The sequence below is a fragment of the Equus asinus genome, chromosome 13, assembly GCF_041296235.1.
Source record: "Equus asinus isolate D_3611 breed Donkey chromosome 13, EquAss-T2T_v2, whole genome shotgun sequence".
In the NCBI taxonomy this organism is placed as follows: Eukaryota; Metazoa; Chordata; class Mammalia; order Perissodactyla; family Equidae; genus Equus; species Equus asinus.
The window spans coordinates 24,779,962-24,805,066 of record NC_091802.1 but is presented as its reverse complement, the minus strand read 5'-3'; the positions used below and the strand labels follow the sequence as shown (position 1 = coordinate 24,805,066).

At 44.6% G+C, this 25,105-nt stretch overlaps 2 protein-coding genes across 3 annotated transcripts in view; one reads left to right on the top strand and one right to left on the bottom strand.

The window, feature by feature from the left end:
- The first annotated feature begins 1,707 nt into the window (after window positions 1-1,707).
- HEATR9 (HEAT repeat containing 9) lies at window positions 1,708-14,196 on the top strand. The gene is made up of 15 exons (XM_014862239.3): window positions 1,708-1,915; window positions 3,069-3,118; window positions 4,386-4,567; window positions 4,815-4,941; window positions 5,155-5,211; window positions 5,405-5,461; window positions 6,144-6,201; window positions 6,575-6,705; window positions 10,074-10,256; window positions 10,649-10,741; window positions 10,847-10,966; window positions 12,115-12,188; window positions 12,627-12,678; window positions 13,379-13,465; window positions 13,710-14,196. The coding sequence occupies exons 1-15, from the start codon at window positions 1,831-1,833 to the stop codon at window positions 14,088-14,090; spliced, it is 1,737 nt and encodes a 578-aa protein (XP_014717725.2). The 5' UTR covers window positions 1,708-1,830; the 3' UTR covers window positions 14,091-14,196.
- Window positions 14,197-22,825: 8,629 nt separating this feature from the next.
- TAF15 (TATA-box binding protein associated factor 15) overlaps window positions 22,826-25,105 on the bottom strand; it is a 32,284-nt gene continuing 30,004 nt past the window's right edge. For both annotated transcript variants that reach the window (XM_070482810.1, XM_014862238.3), the window contains 2 exons: window positions 24,441-25,026; window positions 22,826-23,156 (listed from right to left, as the gene is read on the bottom strand). In XM_070482810.1, coding sequence (XP_070338911.1) covers window positions 23,117-23,156; window positions 24,441-25,026 — 626 coding nt within the window. In that variant the 3' untranslated portion in view covers window positions 22,826-23,116. The remainder of the gene's footprint in view (window positions 23,157-24,440; window positions 25,027-25,105) is intronic.

Genomic DNA, 25,105 nt, shown 5'->3' with positions numbered 1-25,105 from the left:
TAGCTAGTATTAACTGAGCGCTATGTGCCAGGCAGTGTCAGCCCTTTACATTCATCACCCTTCATCCTCACAACCCTTTGGGCTAGGTAGATTATTAACCCTGTTCACAGTTGGGGAAATCCTTGGCAAAAGAGGGAAATAACTTGCCCAAAACAGAAAAAAAAAGAAAAAGAAAAAAGGGGGGGAGGGGTACAATCAACATTTAACCTCACCAGGTCTAATGCCACAGCCCATGGGGTACTTTTTTTGTTTTCCATCTTTAATTTGTAATATTTAAAACCTACAGAAATTTGCAAGAATACACCCATATACCGTTCATCTAGATTCAAATATTAACATTTTACTACATTTGCTTTATCTTTGTGCATATGTGTGTGTGTACATATAATATAAATGGTTGGTATACACATTTTTTTTTCTGAATTTGAGAGTAAGTTGCAGGTGTGATAACACTTCGCCCCTAAAATGTTTCAGTACCTATCTCCTACTAACAAGGACGTTCTCTGTAGCCACAAAATGAGTAGCACACTCAGGAAACTTAACATCCACACAATATTATTTTCTAATATACAGTCCATCATCAAATCCCCACAATTGTCCCAATTGCTGTTTTTTTTTAAATCAAGGATCCAATTAAGTATACATATTGAATTTAGCTGTCGTGTCTTTTTGGTGTCCTTTAACAGACTTTTTTTGTATTTAAGTACATTGATACTTTTTTAGGAGTTCAGACCAGATTTTTGTGGAATACTTCCTACTTTGGATTTGCCTGATTATTTCCTCATAACGAGATTCAAGTTAAACATTTTTGGCAGGAATACCACATGGGTAACACTGTCTTTCTCAGTGCAGCACATCAGGGCACAAGATGTCAGTTCACTGGTGGTGGTATTAAGTCTGATGACTCGGTGGCCCATGTTTCTTGCTACAGCGAACTGCCTGCTGTATGCCAGGCACTATGCTAGGCTTTGGGGGGTGGGAATAGGGGCGGCATAGAGAAGTGAATGAGCCACAAGCCACAATCTTTACTTTTAGCAGTTCACAGTCCAGTGAGGAAGTACCTATGAACAGATTAAACATATGATAAACACTTAAAGCAACTGTACAAAGGGCTGTGGTCACATTGTAGGGCAGGGGGATTACACCACTGAATGGGGTGAGGCAGGGTGCCCGGGGGAGAAAAGACACCGAGAGATGAGATAATATTTAAATGGAGTTCGAAAGATTTGAGAAATAGTTTAACAGGTAGAAAAGGAAATGAAAGCCCTGATAGGTAGAGGGAACAGCATATACAAAAGTAGGAGGTATGAATGGCAGCTCCTCACCACACAGAGAAGAGTTCAGTCTCTTGCTGCCAAGGAGGGAGATGTGTGTATAAAAGGGCCTTTCCATCTCTGCCATTTTCCTGATAACTAATCCTAAGAACAAGCCCTGCCTCTAACGTGGGCTTAAGTGAGTTTGACAGTTCGCCATAGGCTTTCACTTTCTTTTCGATTATGCCTCACCACAGCCCCCCTAGTTAGCCAGACAGATATGACTTTTGCACTTCTCAGATGAGGAAACTGAAGCCCCAGAGATAAAGTGGCCAGCTCAATTCACAGGCCAGTAGATGTCAGGGCTGGGGCTCAAGAATGGAACTGGAATGTTCTATTTACCTAGGAGATCTGGTTGCTCAGCACTTGGAATCCTCTACCTCCAAAAGGCCAGACGCCTCACCAGTCCCTCTTGTGCCACAGAAGACACAAGAGTGACTCCAAGCTCCACTCCCCCAGCGTGCCTGTACTCCCCTCATGCCCAGGTTCCCTCTGGCCCCACCAGGAGAAGAAGAGGATGGCCTACGGAAAGTCAAATATCTTGGAGGTTGGCAGATCGATGTACAAGTACCCATGGCTGGAATATCCAGAAAGGGCTAAAGGTGAGGCTGGAATGGATAGGAACAGAGTCAGGGGCAAGGCCCTGAAAGGGAAAGCTCCCTGACTCCCACTCCCAGGCAGAGGTCTGGGTGAGTTCAGCAAATCCATAGGAGGGGTCAGGGCAGACCCTTTGACACTTCCATGGCTCCCCACAGCCCTCAAGGTAAGTCTCCAGGGTCCTCTAAGGTGGGACATCTGTGTGTCTCCCCAGCTTCTTCTCGCACATCTGTACCCTGCTGTCTACCCAACTCTCACACCTCCATGTCTTTGCATAAGTTGTTCCCCACGCCTAATGCTCTCCCCTATATCTATCTAACTCCTATTTGGATTGAAGACTCAGCTAGTGTATAATCTCCTCTGGGAAACCTTCCCTGATCCTCCCAGCCAGGCTATGGGCCCCTCATCTGTACCATCTGTGCCTTTATCTGTCTTCACATTTGTTTCCTTTGTTAATCTCTAATAACAGTTCTGTCTCACCAGCTAGACCAGTGGTTCTTGGAGTGTGTTCCCAGGACCAGCAGCATCAGTATCTGTTCAAAATGCAAATTCTCAGAATCCTCTACCCCAGGTCTACTTAATCAATACTCCTGGGATGAGTTCCAGAAATCTGTGTTTTAACAAGCTCTCCAGGTGATTCTAATGCACACTCAAGTTTGAGAACCACTGAATGAGACCAATAGTTTTGACCATTAGCTGCACGTTAGAATCCTCAGGGGAGCTTTCTAAAGTGCCTAGGTGCCTTCCCCAGAGAATCTGTTTCAATTAGTCTGATGGACGGCTGAGGCATATTAAAATTTTCCCCAATAATTCTAATATGCAGTCAAGGTTTCGAAGCACTCTACTAGGCCAGTGTTTCTCAAACTTCAATGTGCATAGGAATCTTCTTAAAATGAAGATGCTGATTCAGTAAGTCTGGGGGGGGCCTGAGATTCTGCATTTCTGAGATGCATCCAAGTGATGGAAACGCTGCTGTTCCGCAGACCATGATTTGAACAGCAAGACACCAGGAAACTACAAGCCTCTAACAACAGGAATTATGCCTTATTTACCTCCCCGGTGCCTGGTACTAGTGTTCACTAAATGCTGGATAAATGAACGCCTGAATGGATTATTCTTTACTCCACCTTTGTAACTGCTGTCTCATCTGTACCACAGAATTCCGAAAGGCCATGGCTCCTGTTCACCTGCCCCTGTCCTGCTACCAGGTAAGACCCCTAACTTTTGCCATCCCGGGAACTTTGTTGAAGTAGGAGGGGTAATAGACTGTCCCTTCCCTTTAAGGCCAGTTCACAGAACCCTGACACTCACCCCTAGGGCTGCCACTATCCCCGTGTGAACTTGGACAAGTCACTTTCCCTCCCTGAGCCTCAAGAGCTTCCTCTGTCACAGGCTAACCTCTGCCCAGCTCCCTACGAAGGGAGTTGCTATGAGATAATATCTACAAGGCCTGGACTATGCAGGCAGTGCTTAATAATGAGTCATTTTTATTAATCAACACAGGGATCCTCAGAGTTGTCAGATAAAATACAGGGTCCCCAATTAAATTTGAATTTCAGATAAACAATGAGTAATTTTTTTAGTATAAATATGTCACAAGTATTGCATTCATTATCTGAAATCTAAATTTAACTAGACGTCCTATTTTTTTATATGCTTGGTTTTTACTAAACCTGACAACCCTACTTATTGTGAGTCAACGCTCCATTTTCTAAAATCATGACAGTCACTTGAGAACTCTTATTATCATCCTCTCAGTCACCAAATTGGGAACCCCTGGCTGAAGGCCCTCTTCCTCGTTGCTCGGAGATCAGTTGTAAAGACAAGAGGCCTTGAGCAGAGACAGGAATGAATCCTAGCCAAATCTTCAGAGAAGGCCTCTGGCCCACCCAACACCTTCCACTACAATCAGAACTGCAGTTTCACAATTGTTTGAGAGATGAGTTAAAGAAATCCTGTTTTTCTGACTAAACTATTAAGTTCCATGAGGGCAGGGATGACAGTGCTTGGCACATAGTAGGTGCTCAATCGATCCCTGTTGAGGGCCTGAAAGAGTAAGCAGTAGCCTGTCTTTTTCCCTTCTTTACTGCACATCTCCCTCACCCCTTGACATTTCATCTCCTTGCCCAGGTGACCTTCTCAAAGTGTTCTGAGATCCCCAACTAAACAAACTGTGTACTCAGATTGATTTACAGATCAACAATGGCTTCACAATCTTTACCTCACTTGATCTTCACAACACCTTGGGAAGAGTATAGAACAAGAATTATTAGATCCATTTTGCAGATGAGAAGACTGAGATCTTGGTAGGGTGAAGTAACTTGCCCAAGTCACACAGTGGGTTAGGAGGTAGCTGTAACTCCAGCTCAGATGAGAGGCTGAAGGTCATCTCGCTCACCTAGTCCCTTCTCACCCTGGCCCTTCTCCTGGCTGAGGAATATCCCCTGTGACTGCTCTGCCACTCACATCCCCCAGAAACCAAAGGAAGAGATTCCCCCAAGTCCAGAGTGCTGGAGGCAGCACCCGAGCAGGCCAAACTCAGTACCTTACTGCTACTTCAAGAAGCCTGAGATCTACACGCACTGGCGTACCCTGTATGATCAGCGACAGGAACGGGAGGCCCAGAAGATGTTACGGAAAACGAGAGATCACCCTAGGTGTGCTCTGCCCCTTCCTATTCTCCACATCTTCCACACCTTCTAGGAAAGAGGGGAAGGAGGGGGTGGGGTAGGGGGCGGGACAAGTCAGCATACAGATCCCAGAGAGGACCCTGGGGAAGGAGGTTCATCTGTCTTCCTCTGGTCCCACCTGAGCTGGGCTCAGGACCAGAGGCAGAGGAGAGTTTGTAAAATAAGGAGGGAGGGAACAAGAGAACCAAGACTGCCTGTGCAATTTCTCACACAGGTACCTCAAAGGGGCTGCTGCCATACAAAAATTCCATCTCCCCATGAGCAAGTTGACTATAAAATCTGAGGTGGCATCCAAGGTCTTAGACCCTACTGGGGACCCCTTGAAGTGGCAAAGATTAAAGGTCAGGGACCATGGTGGGAGGGAGAATGGGGAGACTCCCTCCCTGTGGGTGCCTTACCTTGGGCTCACACCATCCTTCAGCCCTCAGTCCCTGCCTGCAAAATGGAGGGAGGGGAGAAAGGGGATTGGATTGGATGAGCTCCTTTCAGTTTGAAGTTCTACAACTACATTTATATCCTTTTATTCCTTTCCACTGGCTCCCTTGGATGGGCAGGAACTCACAAGAAGCCTGAAATCTCCCAGAGAGGATGAGCAGCTCTATGCAGCACAGGTGAGAAGTGGCAAGGGTGGAGAAGCATGGTTACAGGTAGGAGTTAGCTAAGCCAGACAGTAGAAAGATATTTGAGGTGGAGGGTGGGGGTAGGATGGTATTCCAAGAACCAACTCCAGCTGTTCCAGAGGATGGTAACTCCTGAGGGTGATGTCCAATGTCTCTTCTCTTTCCTCCACCCCTATTCCTGCAGGCTCTAGGGTGCCTGGGAATCAGCGACAAGTTTGTCATGGACGCACTATGGCAGGTGGTGAGTCTGGGGCTGCCTGGAATTCAAGAGAGGAGGAAACAGGGTCAGAGGTGTGTAGAGCATGGGCACTTGGGCACAGACAAGTTTCACCAGGGTGCAAGGACAATGGGTCAGATCCAGTGAGGAGAGAGCCACCAGTGTGCAGCATGTCCCCATCTCATGCCCTTGGCTTCTCTGAAGGGCAGCTTGATCTAAAAGGATGAAGAAGGGGGAATCTGTAGATCCCTTGGTCTAACAGAAAAGATGCTCGACTGAAAAGCCAGGAGAGAACTGGGACTGAGTTCATTCTCTGCCTTAAGTGAGTCAATGCCCCATGCTTACATGCCAATTTATAAATGGGGAGCATGCATTCTTAGCCATAATCTCATTTAAATCTTACAATACTAGGATTACGTAGTAGTATCTGCATTTTTCTAATGAGAAATGGAAGCTTTGAGAGGCCAAGTGACTTGCCCAATGTCACGTGGCTACTAGACACCACATAGAGATTTGAACAAAAGTCTCACTCCCAAGTTGTCTTCCTTCCATTGCACCATCCTGCCTGTACTCTGTATTTGAGCATAGACAGGTCATTCTCTAGGCCTTCATGTCCTCATTTGTAAAATGAAAAGCTGAGATGATTCTTAAAGCTCTGACATTCCATCACCTTAGGCATGTTTCCACTATTTGCCTCTTAAATCAGGCCCAAACTGGTCCAGAGAAAGTGAAGTATGAGGCTTGTCGAACCCTAGCCATCCTGGGTAAGTATGTCTTCTCCCTGGATGGGGAGTAGGGACAGGTGAGAAAGGAGGCAGTACAGCCACTTTCCCCTTTGGGTAAGGACAGAAGGAGGTGGAGAGCATTTGGCAGGGTCTGGGAACTATGCTAGATACTGTTGGGCAGAGAGAGGAGGGTGAGGTGAAAAGGGAGAAGAGATTGGAGGGAGGGAGAAAGAGGGCTTCTGGAATTGCAGTCATGCTCAGCCAGCTGCTCTGGTATCCTGGGAGGACAGGCAACATTCTGGGACCTAGTACTTGGAACTTCTGTCTTGAGGGCACACTGGAGTCAAATGGATCCTGGCAGAGAGGAGCAGCCCCTGAAGCTTTGCCCTGACCTGAGGACCCCCCTGTCCAGGTTGCCTGAATAAGTACGTGATCCAGGCTCTCATCAAGCAGTTGAAGGGGCAAAATGAGGGGCAAAGGATGGATACTCTGACAGGACTGCAAGCGGCTCTGAACTCCTGGGCTGCTGTCCCCAAAGACAAGGTGATTGGGATGAGTCGGTACTTGGGGCAAAGTAGGGCAAGGTAACTGATAGTATTGGCTGGGGGGTAGGTCAGGGAGAAGGGAACCTAGCTCCTAGCTTTGATGGGGGAAGACATTGTCCTTGTGGAGTTCTCTGAGGAATAGTTTCCCTGAATAAAAGCATTGGCATAGCCACTTACTAGTCATACACCTTCTGAAAAGCCAGCATTCTTTTGATGCAAAGCACAGTTTGACCACCTCTAAAATGGAGATAGTAATTACCTTATAACATCGTTGAGAAAATTAAGTGAGACAATGTATGTAAAGCACCTAGTTCAATGCCTGTGCTGTTTAAATGATAATCATCATTACCATCCCTAAAATAACCTATTAAAGGAAAATCTCTGTCAAGGGGACAGGGACCAAGAGAGTCCACTGACACTCCTCAAGTTTTTTCCCTTTGAGGGTCCTTTCACTTTGACCCCATTACTGCTCCATATAAAACAGAATTCATCATTCATCCATTTACTCAACAAATATATATATTTTTTTAAATTTTTTTTATTTTTCCTTTTTCTCCCCAAAGCACCCCCAGTACATAGTTGTATATTTTTAGTTGTGGGTCCTTCTAGTTGTGGCATGTGGGATGCCACCTCAGCATGGCTTGACGAGTGATGCCATGTCCACGCCCAGGATCTGAACCGGCGAAACCCTGGGCTGCCGAAGCAGAGAGCGTGAACTTAACCACTTGGCCATGGGGCTGGCCCTCAACAAATATATATTAAACAGCCGTCATGTGCGAGGCACTGTCCTAGGCCCTTGGGATACATCAGTGAACCAAAAAGGCAAAGATTCCTTCTCTTGTGGAGCTTACATTCTAGTGGGAGGAGACATGTAATAATGAATAAACTTATTTATATAGTATGTTAGAGGTGACAAGCACAGTGAAAAGATGTAGCAGGGTGAGGGTGATCAGGAATGCCAAGTGGGAATGAGAATGGGTTGCAATTTTAAACATGGAAGAGAGTGAAGGCTCATTTAGAAGGTGTCATCTGAGCAGAGATAAAGAAGGTGAAGGGGTTAGCCATGCAGATATTTGAGAGTAGATTCTCTCAGCAGAATGACCAGCAGAAGGACCAATCAATGCAAATACCCTAAGGCAGGAGCATCCTTGGCATGGTCAAGGAACAGCAAGGAGGCCAGTGTGGCTGAAGCAGAGTGGGAATAGAGCAAGCAGTCGGAATTGAAGTTAGGTCAATAAAGTTAACAGAAGACTAGATCATATGTGGCCTTCTGGACAACTTTAAGTACTTGGGTTTTTACTCCGAGTGGAATAAGGAGCCATTAGAAGTTTGTAGCAAAGCAGTGACATGATCTAACTTACATTTCAAAAGGTTCACTCTGACTGGTATGTTGAGAAAAACAGGAGGCTGGGGTGGGGGCAGCAAGTGGGGAAGGAGAGAAACCAATTAGGGGCTATGGAAGCAATCCTGATGAGATATAATGGTGGCTTGGAGCAGTAGGGTTCATAAGAAGTTATTAAATTCTGGATATATTTTAAAAGTAAAACTCTGATGGGTTGAATGTGAGCTATAAAAGACAATGAGGAAGGATGAAGCCAAAGCTTTTGGCCCAGCAACTGAAAGGATGGAGTTGTCATCAACTAACATGGAAAAAACTACAGGTGGAACGGATTCGGAGGTAATAGGTAAAGATTTGGAGAACATCCAGTTTTGGACAAGTTATGTTTGAGATGTCTATTGGACCTCCAAGGGAGACAGCAAGTACACAGTTGGATACACAATTTAGAGTTTAGAAGTCTGAACTAGAGAAAGAAATTTATGTGTTGTCAGCATATAGAGAGCATTTGTCATTCAACTAGACGAGATCACTAACAACAGAACCAGGAACCCAGCCTTGGAGCATCCCAATGTTAAGAGGTCAGGGAGAAGCAGTAAATACTGAGAAGTGGCCAATAGGTAAGAAGACACCCTGCAGTATTCTGAAAATCAAGTGCAGAACATATATTAAGGAAAGGAGACAAATCAACTACATCAAATAATATAAGGACTGAGAATTGATACATGGATTTAACAATGTGGGACTCGATTATCTTAAGAAGAACCATTTTGGTGGGGTGGTGGTCGTGAAGGCCTGACTGGAGCAGATTTAAGAGAGAATGGGAGGAAAGAAATGAGAGACAGCAAGAATGGACAATTTTCCAAGTTTTGCTGGAAAGGGTTGTAGCTGGCACCAGTAGTAGACTCTAGGAAAAAGAAAAATAACAGCATGTTTCTATGCTGAAGGGTAATGACCCAGTAGTTAGAAAAATGATAATTTTTAAGAGAATGGGAAGAGTTGTGCAGTAATGTTCTTGAGTAGTGAGACGGGATGAGATCTAACACACAAATGGAGAGATTGACTTTAGATAGATGGTCATAGTCCATAGTAACAAGTGGAAAGGAAGAACATAGGAGTGCAGGTGTTGAAAGTTGGAGAGAAGTGGTGGTAGGTGTCTCTGGAACTTCTTTTCTAGTTACTTTTATTTGCTCAGCAAAGTAGGAAGCAAGTGAAAACGGAGGAAGAAGTATTAGAGGTTCCAGAGAAAAGGTGTGAGCCAGGAAGTGGGAAAGAGAATTGCCTGGGGAAAAAAACAGTATGATTACTAGGCAGCATTAAGTGTCTACATGAGGTTTGTGTTCACACATTTAAAGCAAGATCAGTCATCATGACTGTGTGTTTTTCTCCAGGAAGTGCAGGCATAGAGTAAGTGGAGAGTTGAGTACCATGAAGCAAGAGGGGGTAAAGAAGTTGAGTAAGGCAGGGAAATGATTACTGTAGGACCATGGAATTTAAGCTGGGTAAAGAGGAAGAAAGTGATGAGCAGTGAAAATGTGCTCAATGGATTATTAGTCCTTGTGGAGTCCAACAATTGTTGGCATTGGGAGGTGAGCTGGAAAGATAGGAGGGTGGTGGTCAGAGAGTGAGATCCAAGAAATGGAGATCATGGAGAAGTTGTAGTAATGTGTAATGATAAAGTCTCTCTATGGGAATTAGTGGCTGATATAGAGTGGAAAACAAGGTTATTGGAGGAGAGGAGTTGGATGACATGTATATTTTTTTAAATAACAGGAATTAAGACAGCAGAAGTGTTAAAGAGAGTAACAATGATCCATCCACAAGATAAAATCATACAGAAATGAGGGGATGGTACCCAGGAACAAGTAGATAGCAAAAATAAGGGGAAGTGGGTAAAATAATCTGATGACATAAGATTCATTTTAGGGAGGAGGGAGAATGGTCTGGAAGCAGCAATGAATTGCCCTCTTAACAAAGCCTGGCTGAAGACATAGTCCTCCTGCCCATTTTACCTCCTGTCTCCCTCTCAGAGGACTCAAGTTGGGAACGAAGGGAAGTTGGTGCCTGTGCTGCAGACGCTGATAAAGAAGTCATCAAATGAAGCAGCCATGGAGGCAGCCCTGTGCTTGGGTTTCCTGAGGCCACACAATAAAATAGCCCGAGAGTTCTTGCTGCAGTCCCTGTGCCAAGGGCCCAAGACCCAGAGGATGAAGGTATGAGGGGCAGGAGGCTGGGCTCCTTGGGGAGCACTGGGGAAACAGAGGCCAGTACTGACTTCGGTGGGTCTGGATGCTGTCATCCTCATTACAGAGAAAGGAAGCCTCACCAGTAGCGAGCACTGCAGGGTCCTCTGTGTGTTTGTGAACATGTATATACATGAGTATGGTGTCATGTGGACAATATGTGTCTGTGTATATTTGATTTGTACGGATGTTCATGTGTGCACACATGTGCACACATGAACTTGTGCTCTCAAGAGGCCAAGAGGCAGGAGAAAGGCCCCCACCTATTCCCCATGAGTTCTAGGCTCAGCCCTCAGGTTTGCCCACCATCCAAATGCCTCTCGGCCATGTACACCACACCTCGCCCTGCTCACCCCTCACAGGCACTTAGGATGCTGGTCAAGATGATGCATGTGCACTCAGCCGCAGTCATCACAGCTATCCTACACCAGCTGTGCTACTCCAGTGTCCTTGAGGTAAGCTCTAGGGCTGCCTAGTACCCTTCTTCTCTGGCACTAGGACAGGGTTAGGGGGTGAGGAAGGGAGTTTGTCCTTCATACCTCCCTCACCCCTGCCCTCAGCACCGCTTTGAAGCCACCCAGATGCTCAAGACCATTGGGCTGGAACAGATCCAGGCACAGGGGCTGGAGGGACTCACATTTGACTCGCTCAGGAGGAAGATGTATAATGAACCCTTCCTTGTAAGTGAGACCAAAGCTTCCAAGCCCAGACAGCCCAAACCTGTCTCCTCTCCCTTCTCTAAAGATCTCCCCTGGGTTGGCTCCCACCACACAGCCCTCCAAAAGTATCACAGTCACCCTAACCCACTCCCTGTTCCCCTAATGCAAACCCACGATTTCAAGCCACCTTGCCTTTGCTCAGGAAGTTCTCTGTTTAAAATGCCCTCAGTCATTCCGCACGCCCCCCCCCCGCAAGATGAAAAACTGCCTCACGCTAATCACTCCCACTGGTAAGTAACTCTCCTCTCTCCCTCTGCCTATTTATTAAGATAGGATTGCTCCTTTAAGACCAGTCTGAACACCTCCTCCTATAGGGAGCTTTCCTAAATCACCACAAACAGAATCAACCCTGCTTTTGTGTGTTAAAACCCTTTCCTGTGATAAAACCCTTGCTTTTATCTTTATTAGCTTATTACAAAACCAGCCACAGAATTTCTAAAGACAATCTTCTAAAATGTAAATCAGATTGTGTCTCACCTCTGCATAGAACTTTTCAATAGCTCCCCAGTGCCCACAGGATGGCTTACATTGCCCTTCAGCACCCAAGACCTGCTTACCTCTCCAGTCTCTCTCACCAATCTCCCCCTCAGAGCCATACACCAACCAGCAATGCTTAGGATGACCCTGTCCTGATTTATACCTGTTGTCCCAGTGTGATTACTCAGGGTGCTCCACTCTGAAGAGTCCCAGTTTCGTCACCTAGCTAAATTCAACTATTTTCTGTTCCTAAGCTCTCTGTGCTCTCTCTTGCCTCCAGGCTTTATATATGTTCTCCTCTCTGCAGGGAAAATCACCCTGCCCTCTGCCTGGTTAACTCCTACTCACGCTTCAGGTTTCAGCTGAAGCATCACCTCCTCCAGGAAGTCTTGCTGGTACCTAGACAGAGTCAGGAGACCTTCCTATCTGCACCCTACACTTAGTGCCGTTGTAATGCTTACTACAGTAGTGTAATTGCCTATTCGCTTGTCTACTTCCTCCACCAGACCATGAGCTCCTCAAGGCAAGCACCAAATGTAGCACAAAGTAAACGTTCAATAAAGGTTTGTGAAGCACCTAAGGACACACCTTGCATTCCTTCTCTCTGTTGCCCCACCTTATTCCCTCTTCAGGCTATCAGGCAGGCTGTGGCTGAAACTGTGGAAAAGCTCAAGATGAAGCCTACGATGATGAACTTGGTGGAAGCGTGAGTGGCTAGGGCTGGGAGCTGCCAGGGCCAAATCCTAGGCTGTGGGAAGGGGGCAGGTCAGAAAGAGCTGAGAACCTGCTGCCAGTTCACTGATCCCTGGGCTTTTCTTCATCTGTAAAAAGGGGCTGATAAGACCTACCACTCTGGCTTACTATAAAGCTCAAATTAAGATAAGGACACGAAAGGGACTTGTAAAAGGTAAAGTTCTGGACAAGTGTAAGACATGATAGTCATTTAGCGCCTCCGGCAAATTGCAGTATTTGCCTTTCCTCTCCAGGCCCTTTCCTGACCCAAGAAACAAGAGGTGGAAATTAATGAAATTAGCATCACTCATCAGCCTTATTCCCGGCTCACTCTGGGCTGTAAGAAACAACCAGCCTTCCTCCCTCCACCCCTTAAGTGGACCACAACACACACACGCTCCTTTCTACACAGGCAATTGATGAACTCAGATGCCATTGCACGCCAAGAAGCAATCATCTCTTTGGTAAGGCCAGCTCTGCTTCTCTGACCAGATGTGTTGATGGCAGGGGGAGCAGGCAATTTTTGTTTGTTTGTTTGTTTTTGTTTTTAAGATTTTATTTTTTTCCTTTTTCTCCCCAAAGCCCCCTGGTACAGAGTTGTATATTCTTTGTTGTGGGTCCTTTTAGTTGTGGCATGTGGGACGCTGCCTCAGCGTGGTTTGATGAGCAGTGCCATGTCCGCCCCCATGATTCAAACCAACGAAACACTGGGCAGCCTGCAGCGGAGCGCGCGAACTTAACCACTCGGCCACGGGGCCAGCCCCGGGAGCAGGCAATTAAGCAGGGTTACTGAGGGGAAGAAAGAGCTGTAAAGTTTGGGGAGGTTGTTTGCTTGTTTATTTTAGAATTCCAGGCCTACCAGGAGTTCAGGGTAACCTTTTCTTCAGGATTAGAGGTGGGTGGGATAAGGGACAGGAGCTGGGTGTAAAGGGCATTGCTTAGATATTGCAGAAATTGTCTTCAGTCTTCCTGGTGAATAAGGTGCACTGGAATCCAAAGCAGTGGCCACAAAAGGCAAAGAAGGGGACACCTCAGCTAGGAAGCCATATCTCCACCTCTCTCCGGGCTACAGGGTCATGACAAGGGGGCTAGAATAGAAAAGAGCATAGAGGGAGCACCTTTCTGGGGCTGGCTACTTAGGCACTCTCATTCTGCCTCTGCCAGGGCGTCCTGGGGATCCGTAGCCCACAAGTGTTCCACTTGCTCCTAGACATGCTAGATGTGGAAAAGAACCAGCCTGTGAAGAAGAGGGTAAGGCATTCCTGCTCACCTCTTCTTCTTCCCAACCCTTCCTCCAAGCCTCTCCCACCCATCCTCACCACTTCCTCTTTGTCAGGATGGAGAAGAGGGGAATGATCCCTGAGACACTGTCCCTTGACCTCTTTCCTTAAGGCTATAGTGGCCTCTGGCCAGAGCTCCCCTTCCCTGTAGCACCCCCTCCCCTCCCAGCCTTAGCCTTAAGTGAGTCAACCATAGGGCCTTTGTTTCAATGCAGCTACAAGAAACATTAATTCTTTTGGCTTCAATTGATCCCTGGATCCAAAACAAGCTGAAGAACAAGGTTCTCTTTGTATATGAGGCACCTAGGACCAATGAGAAGGCAGAGCCCACAAGGTTCCGAAAAGAGCCTGTGAAGCCAGAAGAGTTAAAAATCCAAGACTGCCACCTTGCACAGCTGAACCTGTTTGACGCAAAGTCTAGCACCACGTTGGACCAACAGAAAAAGTTGAGTGCCCAGAAAGGGTTTGCCTCCTACCTCACATCTGCTTTCCCACCCTGTTTCTCTAAACCACTAAAACAAAAGTCACAGGTCATAGGGCCCTGGACGCCAGAGATCAGGAGACAGCTCCAGACCCTTGCTAAAACCTCCAAATAGGCCCAGCCCCCACTCTCTCCCTGAGGATGCTTCTTAGGCTCCCCAGAGAAAACAATCTATACTTACCCTACATGAATAAATGAATGTCACTCTCCCTACCACTGCAGTTCCCTTCATCAGAGTCTACACTGAAACACAGGTCTCCTCACTCCTGGTTGAAGGTTCCTTCCACTCAGCCACATGCCCCTTTCATGAGAAAGAGAGGACAGAGCTAAAGCTGTTCTGGATGGCCAGCTTGCCTCCCTAAATTAAGCCCTTGTCTATGCCTAGAATTTGATGACAAAACTAGAGTTGAGCCTATGCCCAAGAGGGGGCTGCTGAAGGGAAACTAGGAGAAAATCCTGGAAAGCTTGGCTCTTGGACCATTTCCTCTTACCAACTTGACCTATCCCCCACTACTATCAATCTAGCTCTTTTTATCCCCACTACCAGTTCTTTGACTTTCATCACTAAGCTCCTGACTTCCCTGCATTCTGTTAGTCTGTATCCCTGTTAGCCCCCTTTCATTTTTTCTTCCTACTCAGCCTGGACTCCTTCCATCAACCACTATCCTTACTATTCCCATACCTCCACTATCACCTCTCTGACTAGTAAAATCCCTACCTCTAAATCAAATTGCCTCTGTTCCTATAACCAAGGTGCTGACTAAAGCTGGAGAAAAATCACAATCGGTACAGACTGTTACCCCCAAATACTTGCCCCTTCCTTAACTGAGCCCTTATTCTTGTCTGGCAATTTTATGGGTTCCTAGTCATGATACTTTCCTATTTCCCACAATGGTTATCTCAAGCCTCTCTATCCTCACACTTCTTACAATCTCCTCAAACTTTCTATCATATTACTTCCCCAAATCTCAGTAGACTTTCTCTTCAGGGAAAAAAAAAGACATCAGATGGAATTACCTCAACTTCCTGCCACCTGTTAGAAGCATCCTCATATATAGTAGTTAAGAGCACAGGCTCTAACGCCAGACGCTTGGGTTAGAATCCTGGCTCTGTGACTTACTAGAGATGTGATCTTGGGCAAGCTGCTTAACCTCTCAGTACCCCTGTTCCTCACTGTACGTTCTGACAAGTCCCTTCCAGTGTCAATCAAAATCATTTACACCATTCACCTCTTCCATGAAAGGTTTCCTATATCTCCTTGCCTCATGGCATTGTGAGAATTTAATAAGTTAACATACAGACTGCTTATAACAGTGCCTGGCACATAGTTATCTCCCAATAAATGTCAGTTATTTGTTATTACTATTACAGCAACTGTACCTATCCTTACCTCCAACCACAATGCAAGAGGCATTCTCCTCTTCTAAGGCAAACCCTCCACCAGTGTTCTGGATGCCATTCCTTCAAGGGTTTCAACATCAATTATCCCCATTTCCTTCCAAGCAGGGTACAAACATGCTCAATTCTCATCTATCTTAAAAATAACTGCCCACAAACCCCTATCTCTGTCTTACCTCATCCCACCTCTAATCATCCTTCATAATCAAGATTCTTAAATAATTGTCCACATCACCTGTATCCATTTCTCTAATTTCTATTATTCATTATCTCACTTCAGTTTGGGTTCAGAATTCAATTCTCTACCAAAACTGCTTTTGCTAAAACAGTGGTTCTCAACAGGGGCAATTTTCTGACATTGGCAATGTCAGAAGACACTTTTGGTTGTCACAACCAGGGGCTGCTACTGATGTCTCGTGGTAGAGGCTAGGAATGCTGCTAAACATCCTACAATGCACAGGGAAGCTCCCACAATAAAGAATTATCCAACCCAAAATATCAGTAGTACCAAAGTGGAGAAACTCTGCTAAGATAATTTACAACCTACATATTGCTAAATAAATGAGTGCTTTCTCTCCTTTATATGAGCTGGCCTGGCCTGAGCACTTGACACCATTAGCTTTTCCCTCCTTGAAATCCATTCTTCCCTGGGGTTGCACTGACACCTCAGTGGCCATTCCCAGTCTCTTGTTTCAGGATTCTCTTCTGTTATCTCTTAAATATCAGTATTTCTCAGGGTTCTGTCCTAGGCTCTTCTCTCTCTACAGTCATGCATCGCTTACCAAAGGGGATACATTCTGAGAAATGTGTCATTAGGTGACTTTGTCATTGTGCAAACATCATAATGTACTTACACAAACCTAGATGGTACAGCCTACTTCACAGTAGGCTATATGGTATAGCCTATTGCTCCTAGGCTACAAACCTGCACAGCACGTTACTGTACTGAATACTGTAAGCAATTGAAACACAATGGTAAGTATCTGTGTATCTAAACATATCTAAACATAGAAAAGGTACAGTAAAAGTATGGCATAAAATATAAAAAGTGGTACACCTGTATAGAGCACTTACCATGAATGGGGCTTGGAGGACTGGAAATTGCTCTGGGTGAGTCACTGAGTGAGTGATGAGTGAATGTGCAGGCCTACGACATTACTGTAAACTACTATAGATTTTATAAACACTGGACATTTAGTATATATTAAATTTTTTAAAAAATATTTCTTCAATAATAAATTAACCTTGGCTTTTTTAATATACTTTTTAATTTTTAACTTTTTGACTCTTTTGTCATAACACAACTTAAAACACAAACACATTGTACAGCTGTACAAAAATATTTTTTTCTTATATCCTTAGTTCATAAGCCTTCTTCTATTTTTAAAATATTTTGTATTTTTACCTTTTAAACTTTTTTGTTAAAAACTAAGACACACACACGAGCCTAGTCCTACAAAGCGTTAGAATCATCAATATCACTGTCTTCTACCTCCTCTTCTTATCCCACTGGAAGGTCTTCAGGACAAAAACATGCGGGGAGCTCTCATCTCCTATGGTCACAATGCTTTCTTCTGGAATACCTCCTGAAGGACCTGCCTGAAGCTCTTCTTAAGGAGGCATCACTCTTTTCAGAAACATGTCCATGGTGGTTTGGTTTCTTTTTTCATCATAGATTTGCTTGAAGCACACAGTACACCATGAACATTCCTCTCTATTAATGAACACCTTTCAGTATCGGGGTCTATGCTTTCAAAACTTTTTGAGGAGCTTGTTGAGGTCTGCAAAAGCTTCTGCTAAACCCTTCACTGTGAGTTTTCTTGGGGGTTCCTTTTCTTCTCTTGAAGTTCCCTTTTCTTTTGCCTCTTCTTCAGCTATACATTCCTGTTCCAGTTCCAAGAACCCCTCATTAGTCAGTTCCTCAGGAATCACCTCTAGGGGCTCCTCAGTGTCAGCCTCATCCACACCCAGGGTAAAGTTGTCTCCCATCTCAACCACAGCCTTGTTGATTTTTGCAACCTCCTCATCCTTGGAAAATCCTTTGAAGGCATGGATGAACTTGTGTGCCTTCTTCCAGATGCCATTCATACACTCCTTGGTGACATCACCCTAAGCCCAAGCAAGGTTCTCGATGAAGCTGTAGATGTTGTAATCCTTCCAGAACTGCATCAGTGTCTTCTCAGTGTCTTCCTCAGTTGCAGCAATAGCCTGGGCAAAGGTCCTCCTCAGGCAGTAGGCCTTAAAAGCTGCTACAACTCCTTGATCCATTGGTTGGATCAAAGAGGTGGTGTTGGGAAGGACAAACACTACTTTGATACCGGGATGAAAATCACCAATAAGAGGAGGCTGTCGGGCAGGATTATGAGCAATGAGCAAAATTTTAAAAGGTATGTTATTCTCCAAACAATACTTCTCCATTTTCCTGGCAGAGCAATTTAGGAGGACATCTTGGAAGAGGAGCTGGGTCATCCATGCCTCCTTATTGTTCCTGTAGTACACTGACAGTGTGTGCTTATTGACATGCTTGACGGTCCTGGGGTTCTCACTGTGCCAGATCACAAAGGGCTAATTGGTAGCCTGCAACATTGCCCCAAAAGCAACACCATTATCCTGTCCTTAAAAGCTGTGAAACCTGGCATTGACTTAGCCTCCTTCCAGAATAGGGAGGTTTCATCCACATTGAGTATTTATTCTAGAAAGTAACTTTCCTCCACAATCAGCTTATCTAGAGTTTCCAAAAATTCTTCAGTTGCTTTCCCATCAGCACTCACAGATTCACCACTCATTTTCACATTATGTAATAAATAACAATTCTTGAATTGTTTAAACCACCCCAGAGTTAGCAGTAAACTCAACATCACAGTCAGGTCCAACCTTTTCTTTCAACATGGCAAACAAACGTTCTCCTTTGGCCATGACCATCATGGTGCTGAGAAGGATACGCTTTTGTGTCTGGTCTTCAATCCAGGTCATCTGAAATCTCTCCACGTCTGATACATGCCCTTCTTGAATTTTTGTTAGTCTCCTCGTCTTCAATGAAGTAGATCCTTTAACAGTTTCCATCACTTTGTTCTTGTCCTTCAAGATCGTGGCTATGGGGGAACGGGACATGCCTGACTGGCAAGAAATAACCATCACTGATCTTCCACCTGTAGTCTTTAATCACTTTTAAGTTTGTTTCCAGGTCAATTACTCAACATGGCCTCTTACTGGCAACATTAGCAGCGGATTTTGTATGCTTAGGGGCCATGATGAACAAAACATGAGATTAAATCAAGCACAAGAGAATGATGGAATCAAGACATGGTCAACACAAAATGTATGAGGCTGCTGTCGGCATAACAAGGCATACTGTTTTACTTTAAGTATAAAGAGTACACTCTAAAACAAAAATAAAAATTATAGTAAATATATAAAACAGTAACAGTCATGGGGCCTGCCCGGTGGCACAGCGGTTAAGTTCGCATGTTCCGCTTCTCGGCGGCCCGGGGTTCGCTGGTTCGGATCCCGGGTGCGGACATGACACCGCTTGGCACGCCATGCTGTGGTAGGCATCCCACATTATAAAGTAGAGGAAGATGGGCAGGGATGTTAGCTCAGGGCCAGGCTTCCTCAGCAAAAATAGGAGGACTGGCAGTAGTTAGCTCAGGGCTAATCTTCCTCAAAAAATAAAAAAATAAAAAATAAAACAGTAATAGTCATTATCAAGTATTATGTACTGTACATAATACACTTTTATACAACTGGCAGTGCAGGTCTGTTTAAACGAGCATTACCACAAACACGAGTAATGCATTGCACTACGACCTTACAACAGCTACATCATCACTAGGCAATAGGAATTTTTCAGTTCCAATTATAACCTTATGAGACCACGATCATATCTGCAGTCCGTCATTGACCAAAACGCCATTATGCAGCACATGACTGTTCTATCTTCCAAAACCATTAGAATCAACTGGGACTCTTTTAAAAATGCCCAGGCCCTACAGATTTCACTGTTTTGGAGTGGAGCCCAGACATCCTTGTGTTTTAAAAAACTTCCTGGCTAATTCTAGTATACAGCTAGGATGGAGCAGCACTACTCTAGATAGTCTTATTTTAATCCTATCTACTCTCATCATTTTATCATTTACATAATAACGAGACTCCAATCTATAACAGATTCATTCAGTCAATATTCATTGAGTACTTGACACTGTTCTAGGCCCTGGGGTAGAACAGTGAACAAGAGACAAGGTTCCCTACTCTCCTAGAGTTTATATTCTTTTTTTTTTTTGTAAGATTGGCACCTGAGTTAACAAGTGGTTGCCAATCTTTTTTTTTTTTCCCCTGCTTTTTCTCCCCAAATCCCTCAAGTACATAGTTGTATATTTTAGTTGTGGGTCCTTCTAGTTGTGGTATGTGGGACGCCACCTCAACGTCGCCTAATAAGCAGTGTCATGTCCGTGCCCAGGATCCGAACTGGCAAAACCCTGGGCCGCCGAAGCGGAGCATGTGAACTTAACCACTCGGCCACGGGGCCGGCCCTAGAGTTTATATTCTAATGGAGGAAAGAGAAATTAACAACCACAAAAAGATAATTTCAAACAGTGATAAGTACTGTGATGACATTTTAAGGGGTGATGTGAGAATGACCGAGGAGAAGCATTATTTTACACAGGAAGTCCAGGGAAGACCTAGAAGGGCGAGAGGGTGGAATTTAACCCAACACTGTAGCAAAAAAAAGTCAACAATGTGAATATTTGAGTGAAGAGAGTCCTAGACAAACCATATGCAAAGATACAGAAGCAGAAGCATATTTGGTATCATCAAGAATTATGAGTTGGGCCAGCCCGGTGGCACAGTGGTTAAGTGCACACGTTCTGCTTCGGCAGCCTGGGGTCTGCCGGTTCGGATCCCAGGTGTGGACCTACACACCACTTGTCAAGCCATGCTGTGGCAGGCGTCCAACATACAAAGTAGAGGAAGATGGGCAAGGGTGTTAGCTCAGGGCCAGTCTTCCTCAGCAAAAAAGAGGAGTATTGGGGACAGATGTTAGCTCAGGGCTATAATCTTCCTCAAAAAAAAAAGATTTATGACCAACATGGTTAAAGCAGAGAAAGTATGGATAAATGTTATAGCATGAAGTTGGAGACACAGAGGCCAGATCATATGCAGCTTTGAAAGCCAGGGTAAGGACTTTATGGCCTACATGTAAAGGAAAGCTATTGAAAGGATTTTAAAGAGGTATAACATATAGTCTGATTTATATCTTACAGTATCATTTGGCTGCTGTGTGAAATTTAGAGGGGCAAGATTGTGTAGGGAGACCTATTAATGGGCTATTGCAATTCTCCAGAAGAGAAATGATTGTGGCTTGTACCAGGACTGTAATCAAGAATATAAAGATAACTTCAGGATATTTTGGAGGTAGAATTAAGAAGAATTGCAGGTACATGATGAATGAAAGAGAAATCAGGTGTAAATTCTAAGTTTTTGATCTGATCTGATCTGGGTGTATGATGAAGACACTTACTGAAATGAGGAAGACTAGAAGAGAGAAACTGACTTGGACGGGGAGATCAAAATTTCTGTTCAGGGGCCAGCCCCATGGCCAAGTGGTTAAGTTCGTGCACTCTGCTTCGGCAGCCCAGGGTTTCGCCGGTTCCTGGGCGTGGACCTGGCACTGCTCGTCAGGCCGTGCTGAGGCGGTGTTCCACATGCCACAACTAGAGGGACACACAACTAAAAATACACTGTACCAAGAGGCTTTGGGGAGAAAAAGGAAAAATTTTTTAAAATAAAAAAAATAAAAACTTCTGTTCAGTCATGGTGGAATCACCAAAAAAAAAGGTCTGTTGAGTATATCCTAGTGCAAAGGTCAAGTAGGCAGCTGCATATAATCCAGAGTTAAGGGGAGAGGTCTGGACGAGAGACATAAATTTGGTATTCATCACCATTATCAGATGGTATTTAAAGCTACAGTCTGAATGAGTTCACCCAGGATAAATGTAAGTGTAAATAAAAAAGAGAAAGCAGATCAGAACAAGCCCTGAGAAACTTCCAACATGTAAAGGTCAAGCAGAGAAGCTAGCAAAAGAGACAGAAGTCAGGAAGGAAGAAAATCAGAGGAGCATTCATGTTCAATGCCACTGTTTCCTGAGCTACAGATTTGCACACCTAGCTGCCTACTAGATGTCTCTACTTGGAAGTTTCACAAGTGCCCGAAACTCAACATACCCAAAAACAAATTCCCCTCACTTGCTTCCAAACCTGTTCCTTTCCCACTGTTTCCTATTGCAATGAACAGTACATCTATACAATTGCCCAGACCAGAAACCTGACTCTTCCCTTCCTACTGTTTCTGATATCCAGACAAATCCCGTCAAATTTCTCAAATCTATTTAGTTATCTCCTCCTTGTCCAGTCCTACCTGAGCTCAGACCAGTATCATCTCTCATTTGGCTTACCATTCTGTCTCTAGTCCAGCCTCTCCACACGGCAGTCATAATCATCTTTCAGTTGATGCCACTCAGGTCAGGCCACTCCCCTGATTAAAATCTTTTAATGACTCCCTATTTGGAAGCAGGGGAAAAATCAAAGGAAGGGACCTTATTATACAGCTTGTTTACCTGTCCAGTCATGCCCATCCTTGAAGTCCTCCCTCCAATCACAATGTACTACACAGGATTTCCCTCAAGCAGAGCCTGATTCTCAGTCTTTCTCTTAACTCCTGATTTGTTCATGTCATTAGGTTTCTGCTGGGAACACCATTTCCTCACCCCAGCCTCTTTACTAGGCCAATTCCCACTCTATCCTCAAGACTCACCAAATCCTCCCAATCCCACATGACTAGATTAAGTGTCCTTCCAATCAGCCCTAAAGCACCTTGTACTTATTCTTACTGGAACACTTATAAGACTACATATTGCCTGGTTGGTTGATGGACAACATATTCAGCATCTGGTGCAGTGCCTTACCCTTGGTAAGGATAGGAGAAATAGTTCTTTAATGAATACCAAATAACATATCATGTACATTGGTATTTTAGACCCAGCTTGTCGAATTCTTACCCTTCCTACCTAGCCCTTAGACCTCCATATTCCCAGCATCTAGAACACTGCCCTAAATAAATGCTTCTCCTGTAAACTGGAACTAAACTGTTTCAAAACCACCTGGTGAGCTTGATATGTATAAGGATTCCCAGCCCTACCTCCCCACACCCCACCAAGTTCTGATTCAGTAGACCTGGGTGAAGCTTAGGAATCTGTAATTTTAATAACCTTGGGTGATTCTGATACACAGTCAGTCTTGGAAACTACTACTCTAAACAGACTAGGAGCTCAATAAATACTGTTGAAAATAACATTTTAATTTAATGAAGGAGAATTAATTTCCTAATTCTTTAGGGTTAGAGTCTGCTACAACTGAATCCTGAATGCGACAGAACAATGCACTAATGTACAAAAGTCCACAAAACAAGCAGCCTTTATTGCAGTATTACAAAACACTTTCCATTTTGGCAATATTTTACAACGCACTTAGCTTTAAAGGTTGGGAAGAAGAAGGTTGGAAACTAAAGGGGGAAATTTCAACGGACATTTCTAAAAGAAAAACTGTCCCAGCCCTCCCACCCAAATAAAAATCCAAATGTCACTTAATTTCACTACCCAAGAAGAGGCCACGAGGAAAGCAGCAGGCAAAACTCTGGCAATTTCACTATGGATCATGTCAGAGACAAAGGAACATTCAAAACAGTCATCAGTATGGTCGGTTGCGCTGATCATTTCTGTAGTCGTTTCTAGAAATGAAAAATAAAGAGCCAGACTAAATTCTAATTTTCTACCAAGGGGAAGAATCAGACACTTCTTCAGGGTACTCGTGACTGACATCAGCTTGACAATTTCTAAGGATGACAGCATGCCCAATTTATCTCTCTACTCACAGAAAGGGCTTAATAAAAGACCCAGAAAGTTCCTAGAATAAGCTTTGTTATCACTAACTGTTAAAAATTTTCCACCTAGAATAAGGACTTCAAACCACTGTGGTATTTCAGGAGGTCAGAGACTGCCAATTCTAATATTCTAAACAGAAGAGTGACATAGTGCAATAAGCAAGTAAACACTTTCATGTAAGAATTCTGGATCTACCACTTACTATGTGACCTCGGAAAAGTTACTCAATATTTCTTACTCCATAAAATGGGAAGTACATCTACCTCATGGGACTGACAGAAGGACTAGAACTAAAGTATATAAAGATACTTTCACAGGATTTGCCACACAGTAAGAAGTGTTCAACAGATGATAGTTACTAATAGCTAACAATTATACAGAGCTTACTATGGGCCAGCAGCTACTATAACGTAATCTAACACAACTCCACAAAGGAGGTATTATTAGCCCCCTTCTACAGATGAGAATACTAATGCTCCAAACAGTTAAATAACTTGCCTAAGGTCACACAGAGTTCATAAGCGGTAGAGCCAGGATTTGAACCCAGTCTGTCTCCAATCTTCACCAAGTGCTCTGCCAATTCTCGCTACCCAACATTGCCTCTGGCATAAAGATGCTTAGTATAATAACTTAAGTTATTTTACATCACTGGTTATTCAACTTTTTCTGCCTCTAAAACATTCATGTGCCAACACACTCCCATCAGTACCATCAGCAACTTTCATCTGGAAAAGGTAGTATCAGAATCTCCAGAGAAACAACTGCAGGGTAGCATGTGATTTGAAAAGAAAACACCCCTATGAAAGGTGTGCTTTCCCCTCACTTATATTAAGAAAGCTTGATTTACATAAAGTTTCAAATTCTCTCTCAATCCCAATTATCTTTAGCTAAGGGGAAGAATGATACACACACATACAAATATGAAGATGCATGAATAAGAATTTCCAACACAAATTTTAGAAATTGCTAAGCAGGGAACTAAATGGATTTTCTCTAGCCTAACTGAGAGAGTTGCCAATAAAGGTCCAAAAAACTGGATACTTAGTAGAAAATGTGACAACAAGGGCTGAGATCCTCAAATCTAGGAGTATTACGCTAAGAAAGGTTAACAAGTACATTCTAATACTCACCTTCCTCCCATTTTGCCTCCATAGCCACCTCGGTCTCCTCCATAGCCCCCACCTCGGTCTCCTCCATAGCCACCACCACTCCTGTCTCCTCCGTAGCCTCCACTTCGGTCTCCACAATAGCCACCGCCACCACCACGGTCTCCTCCGTAGCCCCCCCCACTTCGGTCTCCTCCGTAACCTCCTCGGTCTCCTCCATAGCCTCCTCGGTCTCCACCATAGCCTCCTCGGTCTCCACCATAGCCTCCTCGATCTCCACCATAGCCTCCTCGGTCTCCTCCATAGCCACCACCTCGGTCTCCTCCATAGCCGCCTCCTCGGTCTCCTCCATAGCCGCCTCCTCGGTCTCCTCCATAGCCGCCTCCTCGGTCCCCACCATAACCACCTCCTCTGTCTCCACCATAGCCGCCCCCACTTCTGTCTCCACCATAGCCACCTCCACTTCTATCTCCTCCGTAGCCACCGCCGCCACTTCTGTCTCCACCATAGCCACCCCCACTTCTGTCAGCACCGTAGCCACCTCGGTCTCCACCTCTGCCCCCACGACCTCTGTAGCCCCTCTCTCCACCGTAGCCTCTTCCCCGGAAATCTGCAAGGTAGAAATACAAACCAGTGAGGCCAGCAGAGTAAGGTAAAGCCTCCTTAATGCTAGTGAGAAAATAAATACC